Source organism: Marasmius oreades, chromosome 3 (assembly GCF_018924745.1).
Source record: "Marasmius oreades isolate 03SP1 chromosome 3, whole genome shotgun sequence".
NCBI lineage: Eukaryota > Fungi > Basidiomycota > Agaricomycetes > Agaricales > Marasmiaceae > Marasmius > Marasmius oreades.
The window spans coordinates 2,436,703-2,460,059 of NC_057325.1; the positions used below are offsets into that span (position 1 = coordinate 2,436,703).

A 23,357-nucleotide genomic window follows, 5' to 3' on the forward strand; every position below is an offset into this window, starting at 1 on the left:
AGCATGCATGGTTACCAACATCAGATGACGAATAGTCATGCAGCAGGAGAATACACGTCAAAAAAATGGGTAGATATCAAGCTTCGCCTTTGACGTATACATGCAATCTTGAGTTGTGATACGGTTTAGCTACCTTCCATATGCACTTTGGTGAAACAATAGCTGTTAGTTGAAGTGAGAGAGCCTAGAAAGCCTTACAGAGTTTTCCATTCAGCCGCACTTGGGCTAAACATCGACCCGTCGGGAAGACTTATTGGGCAATGTTCAACGTGTCATCATTCGACTTGGGTCTTCTTCTCCGAGACCGTATGCTTCACAATAACGATCCACCAATTGTTATCTAACGCGATACCGCGGATGAGAACTTTACTTTCAAGTCCTATTTGACCAGGGTATGGAATTGCGAGCTATCTCGGAGTGACACATGGCCTCGAACGCAGAAGAGCGGCTATAAATACACTTCAGTGACCTGTACAGACAGACCATGAGAAGTCACTTACCAAAAATACAGGTTCGGTGTACGATGAATATTTTCAGACAATCTGGAGACTGATATACAATCGAAACTTCGAAGGTGTGCTACCTCATTGATCAAATGTCTTGTACAGGGCGAATCTTCGGTCTTCCATTTCCGCATAGGCCTTCTGGATCTCTGTCGTCCACGGCTGTTCGGCAGTCATGCATTCCTTGAATTTAGTCGATCCTATCACCTCGATACCCTCCGTATCCCACTCATGCAGCGCTATGAACTTGGTCGGTGGTTTCTTGACCAATGGGGAAACTTTATCCACCATACCAGCCAATTCCAGGTGGCCTTCGATTTTGAAAACTCGGGAGCGTATCCATCCAGGAACTCTTCTGAGAAGCTCAATGCGGGTAGCCGAGTACCAATTGATGAACTCGGCTTCATGGTCAACTTCTGATTCCTTGGTCGTGATCACGTTCATATGAACCACATACAAGAACTTCCCGTATGCGGTCTGAGAAGTGGATGAAGAAGATATCAAAGATATGAGGGTGAAAATTTGACGGTTGAGAAGTGATAGCCTAGAGATTATGTTTCTTTCATTCTGGGATGCATTTGTCCGTAGGCTTCGATACTCGTCGGTTTGAAGAACACTAGGGCCAGTCATGTCGTATAACGCGAGCCATTTCGGAGATTTGTGGTCGATGGCTTTGTAACGAACCGCAGTGAGGATCCCTGGTACTGTTAGACGAGCCGGAGCATGTTCATTGTCGTACCAGGCTTGAAAGATGTCAATACTGTTGTTCGAAAATGGACACAGCACTCACCATTGAAATCATCTTCTGTAACCCCGCCACCGTGGTCACCATAGACGAACAAGAGTCCTTTACCACTAGCCATGTCAGAGATCGCTGCCAGCGGGAGTAGACCAACGTTGGTGAACGTCACGCGTCCAATTTGAATATCAGCGTTCTTCTCACAAACCTGTAACCCGTCTTTTGGTCTCGAAGCAAGCTCAGTACCTTGTCGAGTGTCTTTGAAGGCTCAGCGAGCACAGTAACCTGGAGAAAGCGGTCAGCAAACATCGGAGCTTGGATAGCTCAAAAAAAGATAGGGCAAGGGCAACACCGACCCGTCATATAGGACCGGTTACAGGTTTAAAAGCGCAAAGAAAGCCAGGAAAGCTCTCCACGGATGGACGGAAATGTAGGGACGTTTCTGCGACGTGTATCTTTGGTTGAGGGATACAACGATTCTGGCGTGTCCGCGCTTGAACTGAGGTATCATTATCAGCATAAAAGGATAAGAAAATGCTCTCAAAACAGCGGAGAAGTCCTCGGGGTTTCGCTGGGAGGGACGAGGATTGCTCGACGATTGATGTGTACCAACGCCTCTACTATGTATTATCACACAACCTGAAATGACACTGGAATGCAGCAAAGCACTAAAAAGCTATGAAGGGAGGCTAGTTATGACTCATGCACATGGGCCACCGGAGCATTCGTACACATCATGCATGCCATGCTGAACGTTTACTTCTCGGCAACTGTGTTGTCCCGGAGTTTCATGCGCAGAATCACAAGCCCTGCTTTCATTTTCATTTTGGCACTCACTTACCACCATGTCGCCCACTGCGAATGCCACTGAGTGGGTATACTTCTCAAGATTTCAAACGCATCCTCTTCTCTACATTGGAGTTGGTGGGTCAAGGTCAAATCCTTCGAACGCGTGTGGCGGTGGATTGGTTAACGCTGTTTCTTCATAGCAATCACTAGTTTACTGATTGTATACCAACTGTATTTGTGGCCTTACATTTTTTCTCCTTTACGGAACGTCCCTGGACCTCCTCTCGGACATCCTCTCTTCGGACAGTCTCCAACAATCATCAACAGCGAATCTGGGATCCCTCAGAGGGAATGGGCAAAGAAATACGGTCCCATCGTTCGCGTTGTGGGTCCTTTCGGCTTTGAGCGACTCTTTTTCCTTCGACCCGATCCACTACACAAGGTCTTGGTGAAGGATTGGCTTGGTTATCCCCGAGTGTGTATGATCCTTATCTTGGGAAAGGAGTGTTACTCATTTTCTGCACAGCCAAGTTTTTTGCGCAAAATTCTTGGACTAGTGACAGGTTATGGACTTCTTACGGTCACCGGGGAGGATCACAAACAAATGAGAAAGGCTATGAATCCTGCTTTCTCGATACCGAATCTCACAGCTCGTGAGTCAAGGATTTCCTCAATGGGTAGTATCGATACATTTACTTGGTGTTAGAGACATACATGTATTATGATCCTATCTACGGGTAAGCTGAATGTTTTCTGCCAATAACAACTCTAATCAAGAATGTCTAGACTAGTTCAGCTCATAGCTTCTGAACTGGACGCACAGAAACAACCGAAGGGCGGGAAAGTCATACCCGTTTATGAATGGAGTGAGCTTTGCCTTCCATATCTTGGCAACCCTCAACTTATCAGCATCACCAGTGAGCAAAGTAACTCTCGACATCATATGTGAGACTGCCTTTGGGTACCGTACGGACTCGATACACAATCCGCACAATGAGCTTGCTGAAGCCTACGAGTCACTCGTCAATCTACAATCAGGTCAGCGTCGGGTCCTTATCCCATGAAGCGAGCGGCGTTGAATCGAATCGGAAAGGTCCGAACATTGCAAAAATGATTCTTGCGATGTCCATACCAGGACTCTCAACGCTAATGCTATCCGACTTGGGACACCGATATCGCAACATTTTCCGCCTAACCAAATTTACGTGTGAGCTTGTCTTCCTTTTTACGGGATCGTTCGCCCCAAGTACTTACAAAAGGTGATATTCACAGCCGATATAGCTACCCTTCTCGGAGCGATGCACACTATCAAACGTATTTCACGCGAGATGCTGTCACAGAAAATGCGCGCATCATCGGATTCTGGTATCGCGGAAGGGGATTCTGAGCTCCATGGTAAAAAGGATATCATGAGTATCCTGGTTCGCGCGAGAACGAGCGAAATCGAAGGTCAGTACAAGATGAGTGACGAGGCCATGATGGATCAGGTTGTGGGTCCCTTTCTACCTTTCAGTTACGTCGGGGAGTAAATTTCATGTGATTCAGCTGACCTTCCTTGGTGCTGGCCACGAGACTACCGGTAAGAAAATCTTCTTTTGGTGCTATCTAATCCTAACTTCATCATTGACTCCGTGGTTTGCAGCTTCCGGACTAGCTTGGGTACGGTCATGGAAAATATTGCTATCAATTGACCTTTCATAGACTGTTATCAGACTCTCTGGCTTCTTGCCCAAGACCAGTATAGTCAAGATAAGCTGCGCCACGAGATTAGACCAGTATTTGCGCAAAATGACCGACCCGACTACAAGACGCTGAAGGATTTGAAATGGCTCGACTGCGTCATGTGAGTCCTATAGTAGTTATTCAAGACAGACAGCTCCTCATACCTTTTTAACAGTATGGAAAGCCTTCGTGTCATGCCTCCAGTCCCAATTACGGTAAGGAAGGCAGAGAAAACAGACTATATTGAAGGGATCTTGGTTCCCAAGGGTACATTACTTTGGATCCCTGCAAGTCCATATTCCTCAGTGATGTGGTCGTCTGCCTCATCGAATTCTCTAGATTCGTGTTGTGAACACCTGGAAAGAGATTTGGGGGGAAGATTCTGAAGAGTGGGTCATTACCACAGTCACACAACATTGTGCTGATTTCATTCTGCGCTCAGATTCCGACCGAAGCGATGGCTGGACCTCCCGAAGGAATACCATCCAAGTTTATCCCTTCTTTCCTTCATTGCAGGACCACATGCATGTATTGGGAAGACAATGGCGATTGTCGAAATGAAAGCTGTTCTAGCGCATGTCTACCTTTTTTTGCCTTTGATTTTACTGTTTGACGGTCTGCCTATAGCGCTTTGATCGCGAACTTCCGATTCGAACCCGCATACGAGGGACAAAAAGCCCATCCTGCAGCAGCGATCACGATGAGTATGGAAAATATTCACAGAATGGGACCGTTCTAATGTTTGATCAATAAAGAACCTACTGACGGTATGCCGCTCCGAGTCAGGAAGGCATCCCAGCCATAATGATTCGTTCACTGTGCTACTCTGATCACACTCGACGTGGTCAGAATTGATATTGTCTGTGATTTAGTTCATTGTTCGTGTAGCCTTTTGTTGTTTTGGAGTATGTAGTCGGCAAAACCTTCTCGTTCGGAATCTTGTATCGCCTTCTGTTCGTGTGGTTTTCGTTTTGGTCTATTATCACGCATGACGTGCAATTCCTCATCCTCCCCGTTCTTTTGGCTTGCTATCCTTTGCCTTGTGACTGTCCCTTCAACATGACCACCACCTCAACATAATCATCGTGATTCGTTGTAAGTAATTGTAAGTAATTGTATATATACCAACTTTTGCATCGTTTCATGCCAACTCCCACGCGACTCTTCTCCCGAACCCATCCGTCGAGAAACATAGCTAAGCATGCAGGTGAAGTTAGGCACGAAACCTGCTCAACATGATGAGAAACCCGCCCATAAGTATATTATACTCGCGGGGAGCGATTCACATGCCAGGAACCAGATCTGATTGCCAGAACAGTCCCGCTTCGTATCCCAAGAACACGAAATCGGTACAAACTCGCGGTATATTATTGTCCAACAGTACTGTATTCGATGGCATCAAGGCCCTATCGATTCCCTATGCTACAGTGAATTACAGACAAGCAAAATATTATGGATGAAATAACGAAAGTTCATGCGTAAAAGGTGATTAAGAAGACGACAAAGCATGAGATGGAGGGAATCGGTGTTGCTTTTTGAAACAGGAATTGTCGACACAGATAGGCGATAGATATACACAACCGTTGCAAATCATTCAGATACCTGTACCCGTCGGTGCGTGGAGCATGTTGGATCCTCTACCATGGAGTCACCGTCGATGGTTAACGGCAGGCGTGACATCGCACAAATCCTGACGTGTTCATGGCGTGCTATTGAAATGAAGCGACCACAACATCCGTTTGTTGGGCCTATTCGTTCGTTGCCTACTATTCCGTCGACGTCGAATAGGTTGATACACCCTCCCGCCTGATCGTATCGGAATCGATCACAACGCTATGGTTGTTCACCTGAGTAGTCATCGATGGCGAAGGTAGAGACAACGGCAAGGGGAGTGGTTTACTGGTTGCGAACAAGCCATTTCTTCTCCCCCCATCAGAGTCCTCCTTTGTCCCAAGTATGCTAGGTCCCCAAGAGTTCCTGTTTAACATGGACCTCTTCTTTCGTAGTCCGGCTCCCGCACTCTCCGCCGCAGCGCGGATAGCTGCATGGGCAGCATAACTTTCACGACCGGCATTGGTACTACATGCACTATCGCGACTTCGGTGACCATTACGAGTGCCCTGGTTGGTTGAAAGATTCGTAGGAGGGCTTGAAATGCCCGTCGCATAGGAGCTCTGACTAGCAGCGCTCAATGCACTACTTGTTCGGCTGCGGCTTTTACTGCTGATGGCAGAATTACTTGAAGATGGCTTTCCATCCATGGGGCCTACACTCCTTGAAACCGTAAACACGCCTGATTGAGCTGTGGGTGAATCCAAACAGGACCCATACTCAGAAGAAGATTCTGAGTCTGGTGAACAAGGAACCGACTCCGATTCAAAAGAGGATAGAGAGGGTGTACCCAACTTCACAGGTCCATCTTTTCCGCCTCCACGAGCGCTCGAGGGCCAAGTCAGTGTTGCACTCGTACACGCGTCTGACACGGCAGTAGTAGCTGAGCTAAGTGGAGTGGTACCAGCACGAGGTTGCTCTTCCTCGGAATCTGAACTGGTTTCTTCTGTATGGTTTTCACTTTGAGATGAGGTGAAACACTCCAAAGAAACACGTGGCTGAATATGAACGATGTTTTGATATGGGTGAAAAGCTGGTAGTGTCAACGGGAACGCAGTGGAGTAGTCATCTCTGTGTATTATTGAGGTCGTGTCTTCAATGGACACGAGAGTATCTGTTCCCGTAACGGTGTGATCTTGATTTTCAAGTTCGTTTCGACACGACTCCCACACTGCGAGATTCGACACGCACTGATCCAGGAGCTGATTGAGTTCTGTAGTATTTAATATTAGTACGTATCTTGAGGGAATGTCCGACCAACTTGCCCGGAACTGCCTCAACTACCAATTCTAATAGCGGCTTGGCAAAGGCATTGATAAAGAATATTTGACCTTTCGCACCAGTCATAGGATCATCTGAAGCTTGGACAGTTGTTGGCAGATGCATGCACTTCTCCAGCATCGCCTGCGAGGACCATTCGCCCATTAGTGCAGCTGCCCAATGTTTTGCAACATGATACGGACGGTACTAGGAGAAATCCAGGTCAGGGAATACTCCAAAAGGATAAAGGAACGGAGAGACCCACTGGATTGCTGATATCTGCACATTTGATTATGGCCTGACATATCAAAACCTGGCGACGACACAGATCTGGATTATCTCTTCCGGTTAATAAGGACCGAAAGTTTTCCATGAAGGTTGAATGCACGCTCATATCCGTTGCCAAAACCGTTTCAGATAGCAGCTTTCGCACGCGTTGGCCAGAGCAATTGGTGGGATCATCAATTAGTGGTCCAAGGCCATGATGCCTCATAACGCGAAGTAACAGCGAGATGTGCATCTGTTCTAGAGGTGATTTATTATCGAAGACAACAGAAAGCGGCGCTTTGGCATTTTTCTGAGAAATGAACGCAATGAAGGTCTGATCGAAGGCATGACTCCACGTACGTACCATAAAGACATTAGTGAAACCGGGGTGTGCAACATCGTGTCCTATAGCAGCAATGTATATCACAAACAAATCTTGAGGTCGTAAGCAGGTCATGAGTCTCCCACTATCGAACGAGTGGGATGTTGACCACGTCGATGGCTCAATATCGAGAAGAATTGTCACAGAGGGAACCATGCCCGCTAGACGAAGGAATGTATATGAGGCTTGGAGAACGTCGAGTGCGTGTTCAAAATTGTGATAGGGATTTTCCCAGCGATATATTCGGCGAAGATGGTGAATGAGTGGATAAATTTGATCTGGAGACGGGGATCAGCAAGCAGCAGCTTCGAATTCTAAAGCTGAGTGTCAAAGATGAACCATCCGAGATGGTAAACACATCTCGAGGACCGAATACGTTTCGGAGGCTGTGACACTGAACCGTGGAACTACTATCGACTCACCGAGTGTGACCCCAACTAACGATTGCATTCCATCGATGCGAAACAGAGCTTCAAAAAGAATCATGGTGCAAGACAAGACTTCTTCATCGGGTAGTTTATGGGGTTCAAAATTCCACCTGTCTAGAGACTGGATGAGACGAGTGCGGGTCTCTACAGGAAGGTCCGTTGGGGCGCTAATGAACACATAGAAGAAATAAGGAAATGGGGTCCTAATAATTGTCAGGATGAAACAGGTGTGTACGTACAATTCAGCATCATGTTCGTTCACAGCGTTCAAAGTCTCATTATACATGTCGCTCAAAAGTTCTGCAAAGCGAGTGCTGCGGAAAGTGGCGCGATTAAGTAAGCGCATATAGCAACGATGAAAGGACGCACTGAAGTTCGCAGGAATATCCTAACCATCCTTGTCCGAGTCCACCCCCAGCGGTAGCGAGGTGTAAACCACCCAAATCAGCGCTGCGTGGCCTTGGTTGTTTCATGGATGGGAATGTTGAGTGGGATGAAGGATAGATAGGGAAGGCGGCGGAAGAGAAAGGAGAGGAAAATAAGTACAAGGAGTAGAAGGCAGAACTAGTAGGGAACGGGTCCAGGTCTATGGGTGTGGGATTCTACCTCGGTCGCGTGAGCAAGGCACGTGGCTCCCACGCGAGCCGCTAATGATTGGTGCATGTAATGCGGCTAAGTAAATCGCTCGAGTGATTTCGGTTACCACCATGGTCAGTACCAGTTATCAAGTTATATGTACATATATCAAGTTCCTTCACTTGAGCGATATCCGTCTCTACTTGGAATCACGCCATATGCAATCCCTTTCCTTCCGAACATCTTTCTCAAGTCAGCTGCAAGCTCGAACGGTTTTTCGTGAGCAGCAAAATGTCCTCCGCTTGTGTGTTCAGACGAAAATACGAGATGTCCCACATTCATGATCCACCTTGTTCATAAACAAGCAGGTCAGTGCATTCTCGTGAACAGATTGTGGCCAACCTCACGTTACAGGAGCCCGACGGAGTTCTTTGGGAAAGTGAGATACACCCATGGGAATAATAGGTTTAGCCGATGGTGGGACGACACGATCGCCAGCTTTCGTAGCTTCGTAATATATTCTTAACGACGCTGCAGGACCTGCCCTTGAAAAGTAATACAATGAGACCCACGTCAATACTATTAACAATTAGCTCCAAGTACACAAGAGATCGCAAGGAAACACACTTTCATCATCACTCCAAGGATAACTGTCGGTCCAATTCTTCAGTTTCTCATAGATCCAGGCAAGAAGGCCGACAGGAGAATCGGCCAATGCGTAACCCAGCGTTTGCGGCTGAGTTGACTGCTCATGGTTGTACCCCATACCTTCCGTAAGAAACCAGTTCGTCCGCTCCAAGCCGGCTTTCTCGGCAGCGCTATATGGGGTGAAAAGGTGTTTAACATAGAGGAGTGGTTGCGATAGTGTTGGTGCAACAGCACCGGCGCTAAAATGAAAGGGTCATTCCATTTTATTGGACATGCATTTATGTCGGTACAGACCTGGGATAGTTGGTATGCCAAGCTTTGACATTGGTCCTCCCATACATTTGAGCCAAACGACGAGTTATCTGACAATCCGTGTGGTATTAGCGTGTCGATGACGCAGAATCAAATTCTCCTACATAGAATCCCCAATCGCCGCCCTGAGTCACTGAATTCGTCACCAGTGCACCGACGTTAATTGGTACTAATCAAGCATGGCAGGTCTTACCATATTCCTCATAACCTAGAGCTATCATAAGTTTATGACCGACCTGAGGCCCGGGGTGTTGCAGTTGAGTGCCTACCGAACGAAGGTATAACAGCAACGCACCTCTGCATGTCTAGATGCATTAAATCCTGGTTTTTTAGGCGCTTCACTAAACCCATAACCGGGCAAGCTCATGACGACGACGTGAAAGCTGGGGAAATCCGTCGATTCAGGTTGCGTAAGGAGTGGGATCAACTTGGTTGCTTCAATAAAACTCCCGGGCCCTGGGGGTCATATTTAGAACATTTCAGAGTCGATGAACCGGTCCCTACACCCGTGAATGAACAGAAGAGGTATTGCGCCTTCAATCGAGCTCCTATGGTGCACATAGTGAATGTTGAGAGTCCCGTGTGTTTCGTCAACTTGGATATCTCTTGTAAATTGATGCAACGTGTTATTGATATTCTCTTCTTCTTGCCTCCAATCAAACCCTTGCCTCCAACGAGATACTAATCGACGCATATCCACCAAAGGTACCCCATACTTCCAGCCAACCTCCTCAAGCTCGTCCGGAAAAGTAACAAGCTCCAGTTTTTCTCGAAGAATTTTCAACTTGTGATCTGGCACTGCTATCTTGAACAGAGACTCGACAGACGACATGACAGTTCAGTCTGAGGCCCGTGGTCAATATTTGCACTCGCTCACTGCGATTGAATTCAACGAAATCAGTGTGAATTCCTAACCCAATACCTCGGGTCCTTTCGGCACAACTGTAATGCCTCGTGATTTACTTACGCTACGCATTACCCGGCGAAATTTGTGACATCCGAATCTGATGCTACCAACAGCGGTTCTTCCTCTCTGGTGTTCTGCCTTTGCTTTATCCTCCTATGCATCCGGCCAAATCGCCCACCACCAACAGTATTCAGCAATGCATGAGTGGTTCTCGAAGCATGATAAGCTGAGTGATATTATTCGCGGTTTGCACACGGATTTCCAAGCGATTCCCGACCCTTGTCAAGTTTTCCACCTAGACTATGAGTCACCCTATAGTCTTCGACAATCCGAAATGTTACCACTTTATCAGTTTACTCCCTTGAATGCCCATCACGTCTTCGTCTCGCGGAGGAATACGGGCGGTTTACTGTTCGTTCCGGGGGTGGAATGTTTGGCCAGTAGTAGCCTCCAACACTGCGGGAGGTGTTCTGATCGACCTAGCCAAGTTAAACGGCTTTGAATTGGATGAAGAGAACAACACAGTGAAGCTTGGGCCTTCATTGATCTAGGGAGGGGTGTATACGATCGTGTCCCCATTCAATCTCACCACAACAGGTGGGCGATTCCCCGTATTTGGCGTCCGCAGTTTCTGTTGCATGGTGCGCTTAAGTTGAACTTGCTTTAATACCGCTGACAGCTGTTCTGTAGGCAGATTAAGCTTCTGGTCTTTTGACTACGACTTTGGTAGCGACGATGTTACCACAAACTTGTTCGAGCAGATGGTGCCGTCGTCAACGCGAACCTCTTTTCTTGACCTGTACTATTCTGTGTAGGGATATGCAACATACGAGGATCCGAGAAAAATTTTCGGTGACTAATTAGAATATGTTGCCGGACACGGTTCGGACACCAAGGAGGCTGCTGTGATCATGGCATACGAGAAAATTCCAAACATCACGGGAACGATACACGCACAGTTGAATGGATATCCCCGTTCCCGCTTCGTTCCTGTGGAGTCTGCCACGCCATTCTCGATTCGACAGGGATGGCAAAGTTTGATGGATTTGTGAATTCTCTAATGGTAGTGGTCGGAACAAAGCCCGAACGCGTTGTTTGGTATCCCACCACCGCCAAACCAGATGGAGAAGTACTCATGGAATTCCGTGTACTACGGTCCTATGAGATCTGTTAAAATCTTGAGGCACGCGTGAAGGGATTCCAATGCACTGTCGTCTATCAGCTTATCACAAAAGGCTTGATTGTTGCCAGTCGAGACCATCCCTCTAACGATGTGTTGAATAAGGCGGATGACGACTTGATATGTGCGTATCCATTTTTTTTATTACTGAGAATTTGTACTTAAACTGATTATATACTTACCAGTTGTCCAGTTGGAATCGCACTAGGATGCTCCGGGCGATGACGCGAAGATAGATACTGCGACCGCGGATTTCAGGGTTCAAACGTTCAAGTTTGGAGAGGGGCGAGGACCCGAGAACGTGCGATGTTCAATGGTTTCATCTACCCTAATTACTCGGACGGAAATCAGACGTCTACACCTACGGGCGGCTATGGAAGGGGGTTCAAACTACCCATGGACGCCGTAGAGCCTGGGAACTACCTGGACGCGACAGAATCGAATTGCAATTCGAGAATCATACTCAGTAGTATACTTTATCGTTATGCACATGTCAAGAGAGTTCAATCATCCGTGCGAGCTGTATTCAGATAATCTCCGGTTCGTCGGCAAGTGTGTCTATGCTGCGTTGACGACCAAGGCAATGATAGTCGAAAATGACACTGATTTGCTCGATCGTGGCACCTCTAGAGAGCAAAATGTCAGACTTGCGATCTCCGGAAGTCCACGTATACGTACCGTGTCTCGACGAATAGCCACCAAATCAAAACTAGGTAGACACCCAGTACCGCGACATAGACGGCATAATATTTCCACTACAAGTTCTCCATCAGGTGAAAGTTGGCTCGCGGAAGCTACGATGACCTACCCCGAGGACTGCCAACCCAATCGGGTTAACGTACAAGCTGAAAACAAGACAAATCGACTGGATGAAGGCAAAATAGGACATGGCCTTAGCGCGGATGGTGAACGTAAGGCACTCTGCTGGGTAAGAGTACGATAATGGGTTCCAGGCGAACATGTAGCATCCTTGACATAGGAAGATCGTCACGACGAAAGCTACACCATATGATGGATTGGCGGTCTTCGCAAAACCGGCCTTAAAGAAAATCAACCGACAAACCCTCATGGCGAAACAAAACAAAAATACATACGGCTACGCCAGTCATAGCAGCAAAAGTGACGAACATACTTCCGGTAGATATGAGCCACAGGGAACGGCGACCAAGGGAATCGACGGACAGTGCGCCTGCGATGGCAACAATCCAGCTGAATATTGCCATACCTCCGTTGATGCCGGCTGAATGAGTAAACTGAGTAATTCTTAGGGAGCGACATAAAACCAGTACTCGAACCTAGTCTCGAAGGCTCAATAACTCCCACTAGTCGCAAGGCGGGGGCAAGGTAAATATTAAGGATGGTACCTGCCAGCAGGAGTAGATCAGCCAAGCCCTACTCTTAGAAAGGCTTTCCTCACTTCCGTTCATAATCGCCCCTGACGCCACGATACTGACAACAACCATCCTCCTTCTGTTTCCCGGTGTTTTGACCAGCGCCATCCACGACGTCGAAACTCCCCTTTCCGCCTTTACATGACTCTTGATCTCTAACAATTCGTTAACGACCAATTCGTCAGTCTCATCACCATTTGCATGATATCGTGCCAGAATCGCTAGAGCTTCAGTTTCTCGGCCTTTGCTGATCAACCATCGAGGAGACTCTGGGCAGAGGCGAATCCCGACCAATAAAACAACGGGGCCGAGAGCTTGAAAGAGCATCGGTAGACGCCACGACCAGTCGGAAGCCCAACTCAGCGTGCAAAACGTTAACCAGGAAGCGACAATTGACCCGACTGAGTAGTTTGGAGTAAACAGGGCAGAGGCGATCCTGAAGAGCATGTCAATGACAGGAAAGCACTCGTGAAATATAGGAAGACTTACCCTCGTAGACGCGGGTGAAGAATTTCGTTGATCAAGCAAAGGCATGATACAGGAAGGGCGTACGCTCCACAGCCAACAAGTACTCGACCTGCAATTAGCATTGCAATATTCCTCGCAAAACATCCAACAAAAGCTCCAATGATCTGTTGATCATGGTACGTTCAGATCGTTAATTCAAGGTTTTGATTGAATCCACTGGCTTACAATACATAGACTGGCACTCGCGATTGCGAAACGTCGACCAAAATCATCATTAAGGAAGGAGATGACAGGCAGAAGTCTAGAAGCGGGGGGGGGGGGGTCAATCATAGCGGTGCGCTGGCTCTTCGAACGACGTACACCAATGTCGGGAAGTATAAACTCGCTGTTATATTCCCCAGTTGAACAGGACTAGGATTACCAAAGTAGATGTTCCATTGCGGCATAGCCATCAGTCCTGCAATAAGACTTCCATCGTATCCTGTGACGAATCTGCACGCAAAAAAAGGATGAGGAATTGTCACCACGGATGTGTACTCGTCATAGCTTACATTCCGAGATACAACAAGATAACCCAAGCAACATTTCGACGTAAACCGGGATCCTTCCACCAACAAGAACTGGTGCTGTTTTTCCAAACTGGGTTCGTTCGTTTGCCACCCATGGTGAAGATAAAAGAGAAGGTTTCGCTGAAGTGCGCTGGTCCAAGGCAAGAGTAGGCCAGTATATATATTCACCCGAATATTACCTTTCTCTGAAAGCTAGCCCGCCTTACTAGCTTATCCTCGTCCCACTTCGATAAGGATAAGGGTTACTCAAAAAAGTCAAAGCATAGTAAAGGCCGGGATGTTCATTCGAACATTAGAATACAAAGGCAAATTTCAATATTGAGTTTCAGAACCTGGAAACCGCGGACATTTTCTCCTGAATATTGTAAGCCATGGACGAATACAGTCGAAGAATAGAATCGTACCAGGATTACCTATGTGGTTCCGGTGGGGGAAGGCATCTTCCAAATTTGTTTGGATACTCGTTGGACTACCGGCAGTGTAGTAGTGCGCAGTAGTGCGCTATGTATCGTTCCTTACATTCTACGTTAAGCAGTAAGCTATTTTAACTTTAATTTCAAGGAAACGAGTTTAAAGATGGAAGCAGAAGAAGTGAAACGAACGGCTTACCTCAGAGTGGACAAAAAGTATAGCCAATGGTCACATCCGTAAAACAGCTACGAGGTTCGAAGTACGAGTGCTGGCACTGAGCCCAGCGTCCCCAGAGAAGCTACAAGTCGCGCTACGATCCACTGCGGTTCATGGTATCCTTGAAGTGAGTTATCACATATGGTTAATCGCCGGACCGGACGGGAAATTTAGTGAAGCCATGACTCAGGACTGTGTTTCGAACCAAGCATATATAAGCTACATGCAAGCTTGCTTCGGCGACGTCCAGTTTCGCCTTCATGAAGACCTATGAATCAAAAGAAAGACAAGTTTGAATAACGCGAATGAGCAGAAGCCAAGGGAGGTACACAACGGTGCAGAACAAGCCCAAAAGGAGTCTCGTTTCTACGTAAGTACTTCCTAATAGTACCTTCTGGTGAGATACCGTGCGCACCGACCGCATTTTAGTTTCCAGGAAACCGAAGTTGTCCTGAGTAGGTAGTATACCTAGAGAGATGAGCGCTTGAGCGCTGAGCGTGAACCAGCCTTCCGGTGTAAAGTTTTTTGTGTCGATACATTGTGAGGGGCCGTACGTAATTCACCCTTCTTGAACTTCTAATCAACTCGGAACTCGTTAAACACCTAAGCATAAAGTGCGTAAATATTCAAACACCACATAGATGCTGAACACATTGCAGGTAGCAGTTATCGAGGCCTATTGAGCAAGCTCATGTGGAACAAGACCGCTCATGGAAGCTCGCGTCTCGTCACAAGCTAATCCAAGGAAACCTCCTACTAAAAAATTCTCGCTTGAATCATTGCGTCCTGGCCATTCTCATCGGTCATCGTCCGAGTCAGCGCTTTCCGCATCTGCAGAGCAAAAAAACAGCAGAAGTCATTCAAAATTCGCACCGCTGAAGGAGGTGCGGGAGAGAGCTTTCAAGAAGCTGCCAGAGGGAAATCCCAGCTTGTTCTCGGTAGAGGGATCTACATCTTCCGGTTCTCTCGCCTATGAAGAGTCTTCGAGGAATCATACAACTCAAGCGTCGAGTTCATCCAGGATAGATGAGAGGCTCTCCAAGAAAGGTGACCCAGACAGTACCCCACCTATACCTACATCCTCCTCTATTGGGTGGAATAGCATCCGCCAACATGTCCTTCCTGTCAATAATTCCTCGATGGACGATTTCCAGCACAGTCACCAACATTCACCGTCGTCTTCGTCTTGGAACCTTGCTCTCCCCCGGAGCCAGACTCCAAAGCCTTCCAGACTTGTGCAAAGACTTGGATTTCGTCACGTTGTCGACCAAGCAAGAGAGGTAGCTGAAGATGACACTCGTAAATTTGAGATGGAGCTCAGGAGGGCCTGTTGGATCGTGCGCGGTCTCCCGGACTTTCCAACATTAGCTAAACCAACAACTCATGGAACGATGGGTTCAACTGTCCATCTCCCGTTCATGCCAAATCCAACATTGTCGGCCAACACCAACGCCAGTAATACGGCTCCTATCTCACAAGCGACGAAGAAGAGCGATTACCGACGACCACAGTCTGTTCACCAGTTAGTCGAAAAAGGAAATCTTGTAGGGTCAATAGCTTCGCTACATCAGGTTTTGTCGTTCTACGTGGGCTTGGCGAATGGTGGTGGCTCCCATACGGTTCTGAGATTTCCGAGCGAGAACCTTGTGCTCTCGACGTTGTGCTACCCTTTTCTCATCCACGGGAAGCCAGGTATGGAGGAGGAAAAAGCCCTTGCTCTTCAAGCGTTCGATCTGATATTGCGAACATGGAATCCGGTGGATGAGGTGCTCTTGTTCTCGACTGATTTCAATGACATACTAAATTCACAACAGGTTGTAGCTGCCGAACGCGCTCTATTTTGTATCAAAGTCGTTCTGATGCTCTGTCCACCCGTGAGCTCGGAGCCACCCGGCCCACCTCAAACACGCTTCCGAATGCATGCATTGAACGCTTTGTATAATATGACCGTCCCACAGGACTCCTTTTATCCCGCGCACAATCCACGCATATTCATGACCCTCATGCATGGTTTATTCATGCTGTTACCCGCTGTGCAACGTTGTGAAGCGCTCCAGACACAGGGCCTTCATGAGTCTCTTTATATGCCGCCTGAATCCCAAATTCCGGAGGAAAAGAAACTCATCGAAATTATAGAGCAGGTCAAAACCGGAAGCTGCGGGAAGCTGGATCGTCTTTCTGTCGAAGAAGAATACAGCACACTTTGCTTGGCGAAAGACAGTGACAGGACTCTTAGAGACGCTATTGCACTAGAGGCGTGGGCCAAATGCGTGGAATTCGGGAGCAATGAACTGAAGCGCGCCTTGATTAGACATGGAGTAGAGGTACAGATCCGGACCTCATGCAGTCGTATATCAGTTACTGAAGTGATTCCATTTAGAATTACTGGACCAGAACGGAACGACATGAATACTCCCCACTAACAGTAACGATCAAATGTCGAGTACTGGGGAGCTTGACTCGCGCAATCATTTCCTTGCTGTTCACGACAAATCCGTTGATCCTATCTTCATCATCCTCCGGCCCGCCTATTGATCTCCTAGTTGATGACCAAGCCCGGGAACTCAGAGAAGTCGATGGCACTTTGGTGATTTGGACCTTGCAGACTAGGGTATTGCCCGAGCTTGACGATTTACAAGAAACCGCATCTGGTGGCACAGTCATAGAAGCAATAAGGAAGGACATAGTCAAGGTAGTCCTGGAGCTACTAATGTCCAGAACGACAAGTGATCGCAGTTTAGGAGGTGAAGAAGGAAGATTTTCTACTGGGGATGGAATAGGTCAACTCGTTAGCTGGTCGATATCTATGATCGGTGGGTGGTGTCGTGAGAATAACAGGTTGCATTGGAAAACGACCTTTCAGCAAGTTCTACGTGCTGTCGTATGTCTTCTCCGCCAGTGTACCGTCCGTACTATTAACCCATCGACAGTATCAGGAGGATCAATGGCGAAAAATTCTTCGGATTACTCGTGCCATCATCGAAGTATTGCCAGACGAAATAAGAAAGCTTGTCTTGACGATTATGCTTCCCGTTTTCCAAGATGTAAATGAACAATATTTTCATTTTGTTGAACGGCTGACCGATGATTGTTATAGCGACTTGTCAACAGTCCCCTCCCGCTGTTATCATCCGACAAATCAGAATCCTCGATGGTGACGAACATACTGGGAAAGGAGCTTACGTCGTTGATAGACGCTATATCCCGCATGCACCCACAGATTTTCTACAAACCTCTCTTTACGCTCGCAGCCTCGTCTAAGGAGTTTGCAGTAGCCAATCATCTCTGTTCGATCGTAGCTCTCGCAAGATGGCTACCTGATTTCTGGGTCAGAGATGCAGAAATGATAGCTGTTGCCGTTATGAGTGAGGTCAGCGGTGGAGCGAAAAGTAGAATGCAGTCTGCTTCTGCGCTTGACCCGACTAGGCAAGAATACGGAGTAGCGAGTCTAGGTCAAAGTGTCATCCTTGTGGAGGTCATTGGACAATTCCAGAAGGCGAGAAAAGCAAGAGATGTGCCATCTGTTCGTAATTGATTTATTCACTGGCCAGCATTCTGTGATGATTAAGTTTTGGCCTAGCATTCCACCTCAAGCATGCCGGACAATGAAATCGTCGAGATCGCCAAATTCGCTTTCGCTTTGGAAGCCCGATTGGCCTTGTTGATTGAAGCAAAGGTATATATAGACATACAACAAATTCTCGATTCAAGCTAAGAATGTCGGTTATAGGAAAAGACAACATTGGTTCCGTTCTCACAACGCCTACTCTTCATGATGCTGTTCAGGGAAATCCGGCTGCTCACGAAGTCGCTCAAAAGGTGAATGATGGACTTTGAGCTCATCCTTCTTCGTCGTACTTAAATCGTCCATGCTTCACATAGTATCAAGTGGCTTCCACGCCTCATATCGTGGTTTGTCAACTATCACGACCGTCGTGACGAATTGGAGGATGAAATGTCAAATGAAATTGCTCTGATCCAGGAGGTTTATGATATCGTCAAGGAAGTTGGCCGGCCTCCCAACCAGAAGGTTTGCTTTGGTTATAAGCTTGGACAGGCCCAGAATCTTACACACATGATTAGCACCGAAGCACGATGATTCTTTCACCGCCGCTTGAGAGAACTCCCAACACGCCTGCTCCTGTTGAGCAAGGTACTGGTATCAGCTCAGCTTTCGACGAGAAGTCCGACTTGTTGAAGGGAATCGGCAAGGGCTTTGCAAAGAGAGCCCTCAAGTTGATGGTGGCACTATCAACGATGATTACCGTGGAGGATTCTGCGAGGATCGGGACCTTGTTATGGGAGCATCACATAGAGGAGAACGATCCCTCGGTGTTATCATCTGTGTGTAACCGTCTTTCTATCGGCTCAACCCTCTAATTCATCCCGTCAAGGCCTGCTTCCTAATGAACATATGTGCAGAGAAAACTTCCCTAGATCTGTTGGCCAACATTGAAGTCGATCTACAAAGGTAGTGTTTGTCTATGTTGCTCGCCATCCCGGGTTAACATGGCAATTGCAGCCTGCACGAGAATAAGAGGCTACAAGCAATCAAAAAATTCAGCACCCTCATAAGCTGGCGTTTCCAGATATTGACACAGCCTCTGGTCACTGACCGCGCACATCGTCCTTTCAAAATGCCGAGAACACCCTTACAATTTGTCGCGACAGACATAGGTTCCAGTCTTTTTGTCCTCGAAATCGATCCCAACGAGGTCAAGGACAAGCAGATTCCGTTGGAATTGAGGAAGCAGCTTGCGGAGATAGGCTGGGAGAGTGACGATTCTCCCGTCAACCAGCAATTGGAATGGATTCGTACACCGATGTCAAATCTCCCTCCTCTCCAAATCGATAAGGTAGAGGGGAATATCGCAGCCGACAACCCTTTGACACCAAGCCTCAGTCCACGCTCATCACCCAGGTCACCCGAGCTCGAGAAAATAGAGGAAATCTCGCTGTTACGACGTAATTCAAGTTCTGGCGGTCCTTTGGCCGGACTAAAACGTCGGGCTATATTTGTCCCAACACTGGGCCATTTACTCCCTCGTATAGCGGCTATGATGTTTGACTCAAGTGTGGCGGTCGCATGTACTGCTCGAAATCTTCTGGTTGATTTGATGAGAAATGATCCTGGGCTGCTTACACGTCCTGTCTGGGATCTCTTCTCGGGGGATGAACATGATTTTACGGAGGCAATAACGACTTTATCTGCCTTCCTTCATGTTCGTCATGTTCTACCTCCTGCGATGGCCCATACGATGTTTAATCATCTTGCTGGGCTTCTCAAGTACGCCTCCAAACAAATTGATACCGAGGAATCGTTGCGCAAATATGCGCATGCTGTGCCTTTATTAGGAAAACTCGCTAATCAAGTCAGTAACATGTCTATTCGCGAAATGCGCAGAGCCAAGCTGGAGATTCTTTTTGTACCTTCTGGGTCTTTATGGTTCCCGTCCTCCGCTCCCATTGGACCAATGTTCCCACGCGGACCTGGATTTGACAACCCATTCGAACACGAGGTGTCTCCGCGACTCGTTTCCATCACCATGATCCGAATATCTCAGAATATGCTCTTTCTTGCTATGCTGAAACGCAATCCGGCAGAGGTTCAGGTGCTTAGAAAGAATATGGTCAGGTTGGTATTGCCTTCGATGGATGCGGGTGTAGAGGCACCACCTCTGGAGCTGAAGGATTTTGCTCCACTGAACTTGTCCGTTGTATCCGATCAATCTGACCTTGTTCGTGCCAAGATACGAGGTCTATCGCAGATTCTCTCTTGCACGTATCTTCTACTCGTCGCACAAGTTTTTCGGTGCATGTCTCGACATCTTAACGACCGGAACGAGCTTGCCGTGCTGGTAGACGGTATAAACCGTATCTTGTTGGAACATGGAAGCGATATAGGAATAGTTAGTCACGCATTAATCGGTACGAACTCTTTTACAATGTGATATAGTATCTGACGATATTATGCAGCATTAATGGTCGCCAGTACACGATTTAAACGTTTATTTGCGTCTGGCGGTGGCTACCTTCTCTTCATGCCAGCTATCCTGAAAGTGTATGTCGAAGGCGAAACCCACCACGGCATCAGGCATGCTATTGAATATGCCGTCAATCGATTCTATGCTCACCATGAAGAGACCTTCGTTTTCCAAAGCCTCAGCGCTGTTTCCCAAATGTTTATCCTTCCTGGGATTGACGGGGAGTGGATAGGGAAGCATGTGTATTCCCTCTTCGCATCGCTGCACAGAAGTGTACCCTCGAGTGCACTAGACGAAGCAGGAATACACGGTGCCAATAAGTCCCAAGAACGCGAAGCATTAATCATTAACACTGCAGAAGAGAAACCCCAAACATTCTTTGCCGCCTTGCGAGCGAAGGAAGGGCAGAACGAGAAAGTCCTCTTATCGTCGGAGTTTCCACAAGAGTTCGAAGTTAAACGGTTAGATGCCGACGATCTAGTCCGTTTATTCCTCACGGTTGTCGCGCACGATCTGTCAGTTGCCAGAGCGGAACAGTTCCTGAGAACCTTGCGATTCCTTGCCCCGCATTTCTATGAAGCGAATCTGTCGGCGCGGAATGTATTGCAAGAAGGCATTGAGGCTCTCGGTGTGATCCTGTTCAGGACGCTCAAACCGAAGACCTTTGATCCCACCGCCAGTCAAGTGAACGAGAGTGTCGGAGGTCAGACTGTTGGTCCCAACTACAACTACGAACAGTTAGCAGAAAAGACAAGAGAGCCTAGTGATACCACATCAATGCGGATCGACTACTTTCAATTGGTCGTAACATTTACTCGTGCTGGGGGGAAACTCACAAACTCGAGTACTCGAATGACCTTCGAAGCAGTGAAAAGCATCTTACGAGAAGCACCTGTTACCGCCAACATTTCAGTTTTGTTAGGAGATTACATCCGAACGTCTCTGATTGCTCCAAAGGGAAGAAAGCTGAAAGCCGTTGTCCATTTTTTGACGGACCTTGTACCGATAATCAGCACATATGCAGCCACTCTCGATCTTTCTGCAGTGTTCGTCCCTATCGCGGAGCTCACAGAAGATTCGACCTACGCCAGTGACCCTACCTTTTGTCAGCTTGTTGTAGAGCAAATTTGCGAGGCTGGTCTGACGGCGTGTGAACAAGTTTCCGCCGACAAGCAACTGCAAAGTGTACCATGGCGCCCTGCTTTTATTCGTTTGATAGCTTGTACCCTGTCACTCGCGAACGCCGACATCATAGGTCAACTCGGAAAACATAAACCGACATACGAGATGTTGATGTACATCGTGCTGCCGCTCTCCCTATCGATGAAGTCTAAAGCAGACCTGGATATGAGTGGGACACGCATCGACCCGATGTTTCGCAATACGCAAATGCGCGCTTGGATGAGATTATTTTCATTCACAGTAGGATGTTGCGAAAAAAGTCAGACATCTGACGTAGGTCCATTAGGACCAAGGCTTGCACGGTCACGATCCAGGGATAGCAGAACATCCGATGGTTCTCAAAAGACCCAGCTACCTTTATTATTGATGGCACTGCAAGTCATAAAGGTTCTGATCGTCAGGGGCGGAAGAGATCTGAACACCTGCCTTCCGGAAGTTTGGACGAGGCTCAGTATCTTGCTGAGATCTCTCCTTGCCGAGGGAGATGCAGAGTTTGCACTGAAGAAAGAAGCCTCTCCAACTCCATCACCAATTCCTTCCCGTAGAGCAAGCGGACAACTCGACTTCAACAGGTCTACTGATATCTTTGCAACACGACCACTTTCTCTGGGCGAAACATCGTACCGGAGTCCCAGATTCGTGGACTATTGTTTGTGGTCTATGGGGGAATTAATCTGCGTGTATCAAACACCATTATTCTTGCAAATGCGGTCGTTCATGCACGAGAAAATTCACGCGCTCGAAATGGAGGCACGTCAGGAAGGAAAATTTCACTCAGGGCAGCAACGGCCGTCTTCAGTTTTCTCCAAACCTCGAATGCGACACTCTAATCCCTCTTCTCCGGATACTTCACCATTACTATGCGCAGTCAATACCTCCGCGTCTGCGGATATCTCCTTTAACTCATTACGGCCAGACTCTCTCGGAATTGGGTATCGGCCAACGCCTCCTGCACTAATATCAAGTTCTTCCGCCCGAGGCTCTCCTGTGATATCTTCCAACCAGGGCAGGAGCTCTACAGGTCCCCGGATCGTTCACCTCGGTTTGGTATCCCCGAGTCAACACAGATCAATTTCGCCTGGAGGCGGTAGGGGGCAAATTATGATGAGAGTTGCAATGGGTGATTCAACAAGGGTCAGATCATTGACATTGATAAAGCAGACATACGCGAGATTGCGAGTCGTACAGAGTCGCTTGGGCTATCAACCGTTATCATGGGACTCTGGTCTCGATTCCAGCTCTCGGGGGACAACAGAGCTTTGGACCAAAGCAAAGGCATTGAAGGAGATCGTAAAGGAAACACAAGAGTTGATGGAAGAATTCGAGGAGGGTGCAAGTGGAATCAACACCATCGATAGCGACGGTGAATTCGTTAACGGCTATGATTTTCTAGAATACTCTTCAACCACATAATGGAAACAGTCCTTACAACTGCCTTTTTTACTAGCCTGGTGAGGTATTTCGAGCTCCGACCAGCTCCCGGAGACGGCTCTTAGGTAAGGCCACGAGGTCCCAGTGTACGCGATGTCAAGACCAGCGTCGACCATGTCTCAGTCTGAATGCCCTAAGCTCAGTCCTGTACTGTATCGATAGATAGATAGATAAATTACACGGCGTGCTTTTTTTCGGCTTTTTCCCCACCAAAAATACGGAAAAGCCGACAAGCCGCAATCTATGTCCCTTTTGGGACAAGTCGGTTCCGAGTGTGCACGTGCAAATAGAAGTACAGTAACGGCATAAATTGATGCTACTACCAAATTAGGGTAATAGCTCCGAAAACCTTCATCCCCAACGAAAAAAAATTGTGTTCGT

General features: G+C 47.5%; 6 protein-coding genes across 8 annotated transcripts; 2 read left to right on the forward strand and 4 right to left on the reverse strand.

Moving 5' to 3' along the window:
* Positions 1–584: 584 nt before the first annotated feature.
* E1B28_006107 (uncharacterized protein) lies at positions 585–1,366 on the reverse strand (the record flags this gene model as incomplete). The annotated part of the gene is made up of 2 exons (XM_043150726.1): positions 585–1,246; positions 1,294–1,366. The coding sequence occupies 2 exons, from the start codon at positions 1,364–1,366 to the stop codon at positions 585–587; spliced, it is 735 nt and encodes a 244-aa protein (XP_043011816.1).
* Positions 1,367–1,996: 630 nt separating this feature from the next.
* E1B28_006108 (uncharacterized protein) lies at positions 1,997–4,880 on the forward strand. 2 transcript variants are annotated; one of them, XM_043150728.1, is made up of 16 exons: positions 1,997–2,176; positions 2,232–2,506; positions 2,558–2,684; positions 2,738–2,768; positions 2,818–2,897; positions 2,950–3,069; positions 3,125–3,238; positions 3,304–3,521; positions 3,577–3,610; positions 3,674–3,690; positions 3,744–3,874; positions 3,929–4,040; positions 4,093–4,142; positions 4,196–4,327; positions 4,381–4,457; positions 4,509–4,880. In XM_043150728.1, exons 1-16 carry the CDS (start codon positions 2,104–2,106, stop codon positions 4,556–4,558), a joined length of 1,641 nt encoding a protein of 546 aa, XP_043011818.1. In that variant the 5' UTR covers positions 1,997–2,103; the 3' UTR covers positions 4,559–4,880. The 2 variants fall into 2 exon arrangements, with proteins under 2 accessions (XP_043011818.1, XP_043011817.1); XM_043150727.1 differs by having other exon boundaries at positions 1,997–2,166.
* Positions 4,881–5,113: 233 nt separating this feature from the next.
* On the reverse strand, positions 5,114–8,266 carry E1B28_006109 (uncharacterized protein). The gene is made up of 7 exons (XM_043150729.1): positions 8,071–8,266; positions 7,941–8,015; positions 7,696–7,868; positions 7,256–7,551; positions 6,890–7,201; positions 6,630–6,831; positions 5,114–6,577 (listed from the first exon to the last, which is right to left on the reverse strand). The coding sequence occupies exons 1-7, from the start codon at positions 8,172–8,174 to the stop codon at positions 5,520–5,522; spliced, it is 2,220 nt and encodes a 739-aa protein (XP_043011819.1). The 5' UTR covers positions 8,175–8,266; the 3' UTR covers positions 5,114–5,519.
* A 114-nt stretch (positions 8,267–8,380) lies between these two features.
* On the reverse strand, positions 8,381–10,149 carry E1B28_006110 (uncharacterized protein). Its single transcript, XM_043150730.1, has 8 exons — positions 9,742–10,149; positions 9,533–9,693; positions 9,431–9,473; positions 9,342–9,370; positions 9,220–9,287; positions 8,905–9,164; positions 8,685–8,856; positions 8,381–8,626 (listed from the first exon to the last, which is right to left on the reverse strand). The coding sequence occupies exons 1-8, from the start codon at positions 10,067–10,069 to the stop codon at positions 8,446–8,448; spliced, it is 1,242 nt and encodes a 413-aa protein (XP_043011820.1). The 5' UTR covers positions 10,070–10,149; the 3' UTR covers positions 8,381–8,445.
* A 1,701-nt stretch (positions 10,150–11,850) lies between these two features.
* Positions 11,851–13,847, reverse strand: E1B28_006111 (uncharacterized protein; the record flags this gene model as incomplete). Its single annotated transcript, XM_043150731.1, has 10 exons — positions 11,851–11,950; positions 12,003–12,079; positions 12,133–12,363; positions 12,419–12,564; positions 12,620–12,688; positions 12,742–13,151; positions 13,205–13,347; positions 13,409–13,484; positions 13,544–13,675; positions 13,735–13,847. 10 exons carry the CDS (start codon positions 13,845–13,847, stop codon positions 11,851–11,853), a joined length of 1,497 nt encoding a protein of 498 aa, XP_043011821.1.
* Positions 13,848–14,953: 1,106 nt separating this feature from the next.
* E1B28_006112 (uncharacterized protein) lies at positions 14,954–22,982 on the forward strand. Of its 2 annotated transcripts, XM_043150732.1 has the most exons (13): positions 14,954–14,993; positions 15,046–16,145; positions 16,194–16,703; positions 16,760–17,260; positions 17,310–17,423; positions 17,477–17,902; positions 17,960–18,055; positions 18,110–18,198; positions 18,262–18,409; positions 18,463–18,723; positions 18,774–18,850; positions 18,902–20,307; positions 20,356–22,982. In XM_043150732.1, the coding sequence occupies exons 2-13, from the start codon at positions 15,090–15,092 to the stop codon at positions 22,956–22,958; spliced, it is 7,287 nt and encodes a 2,428-aa protein (XP_043011822.1). In that variant the 5' UTR covers positions 14,954–14,993; positions 15,046–15,089; the 3' UTR covers positions 22,959–22,982. The 2 variants fall into 2 exon arrangements, with proteins under 2 accessions (XP_043011822.1, XP_043011823.1); XM_043150733.1 differs by lacking the exon at positions 14,954–14,993 and having other exon boundaries at positions 15,934–16,145; positions 17,316–17,423.
* Positions 22,983–23,357: the final 375 nt, after the last annotated feature.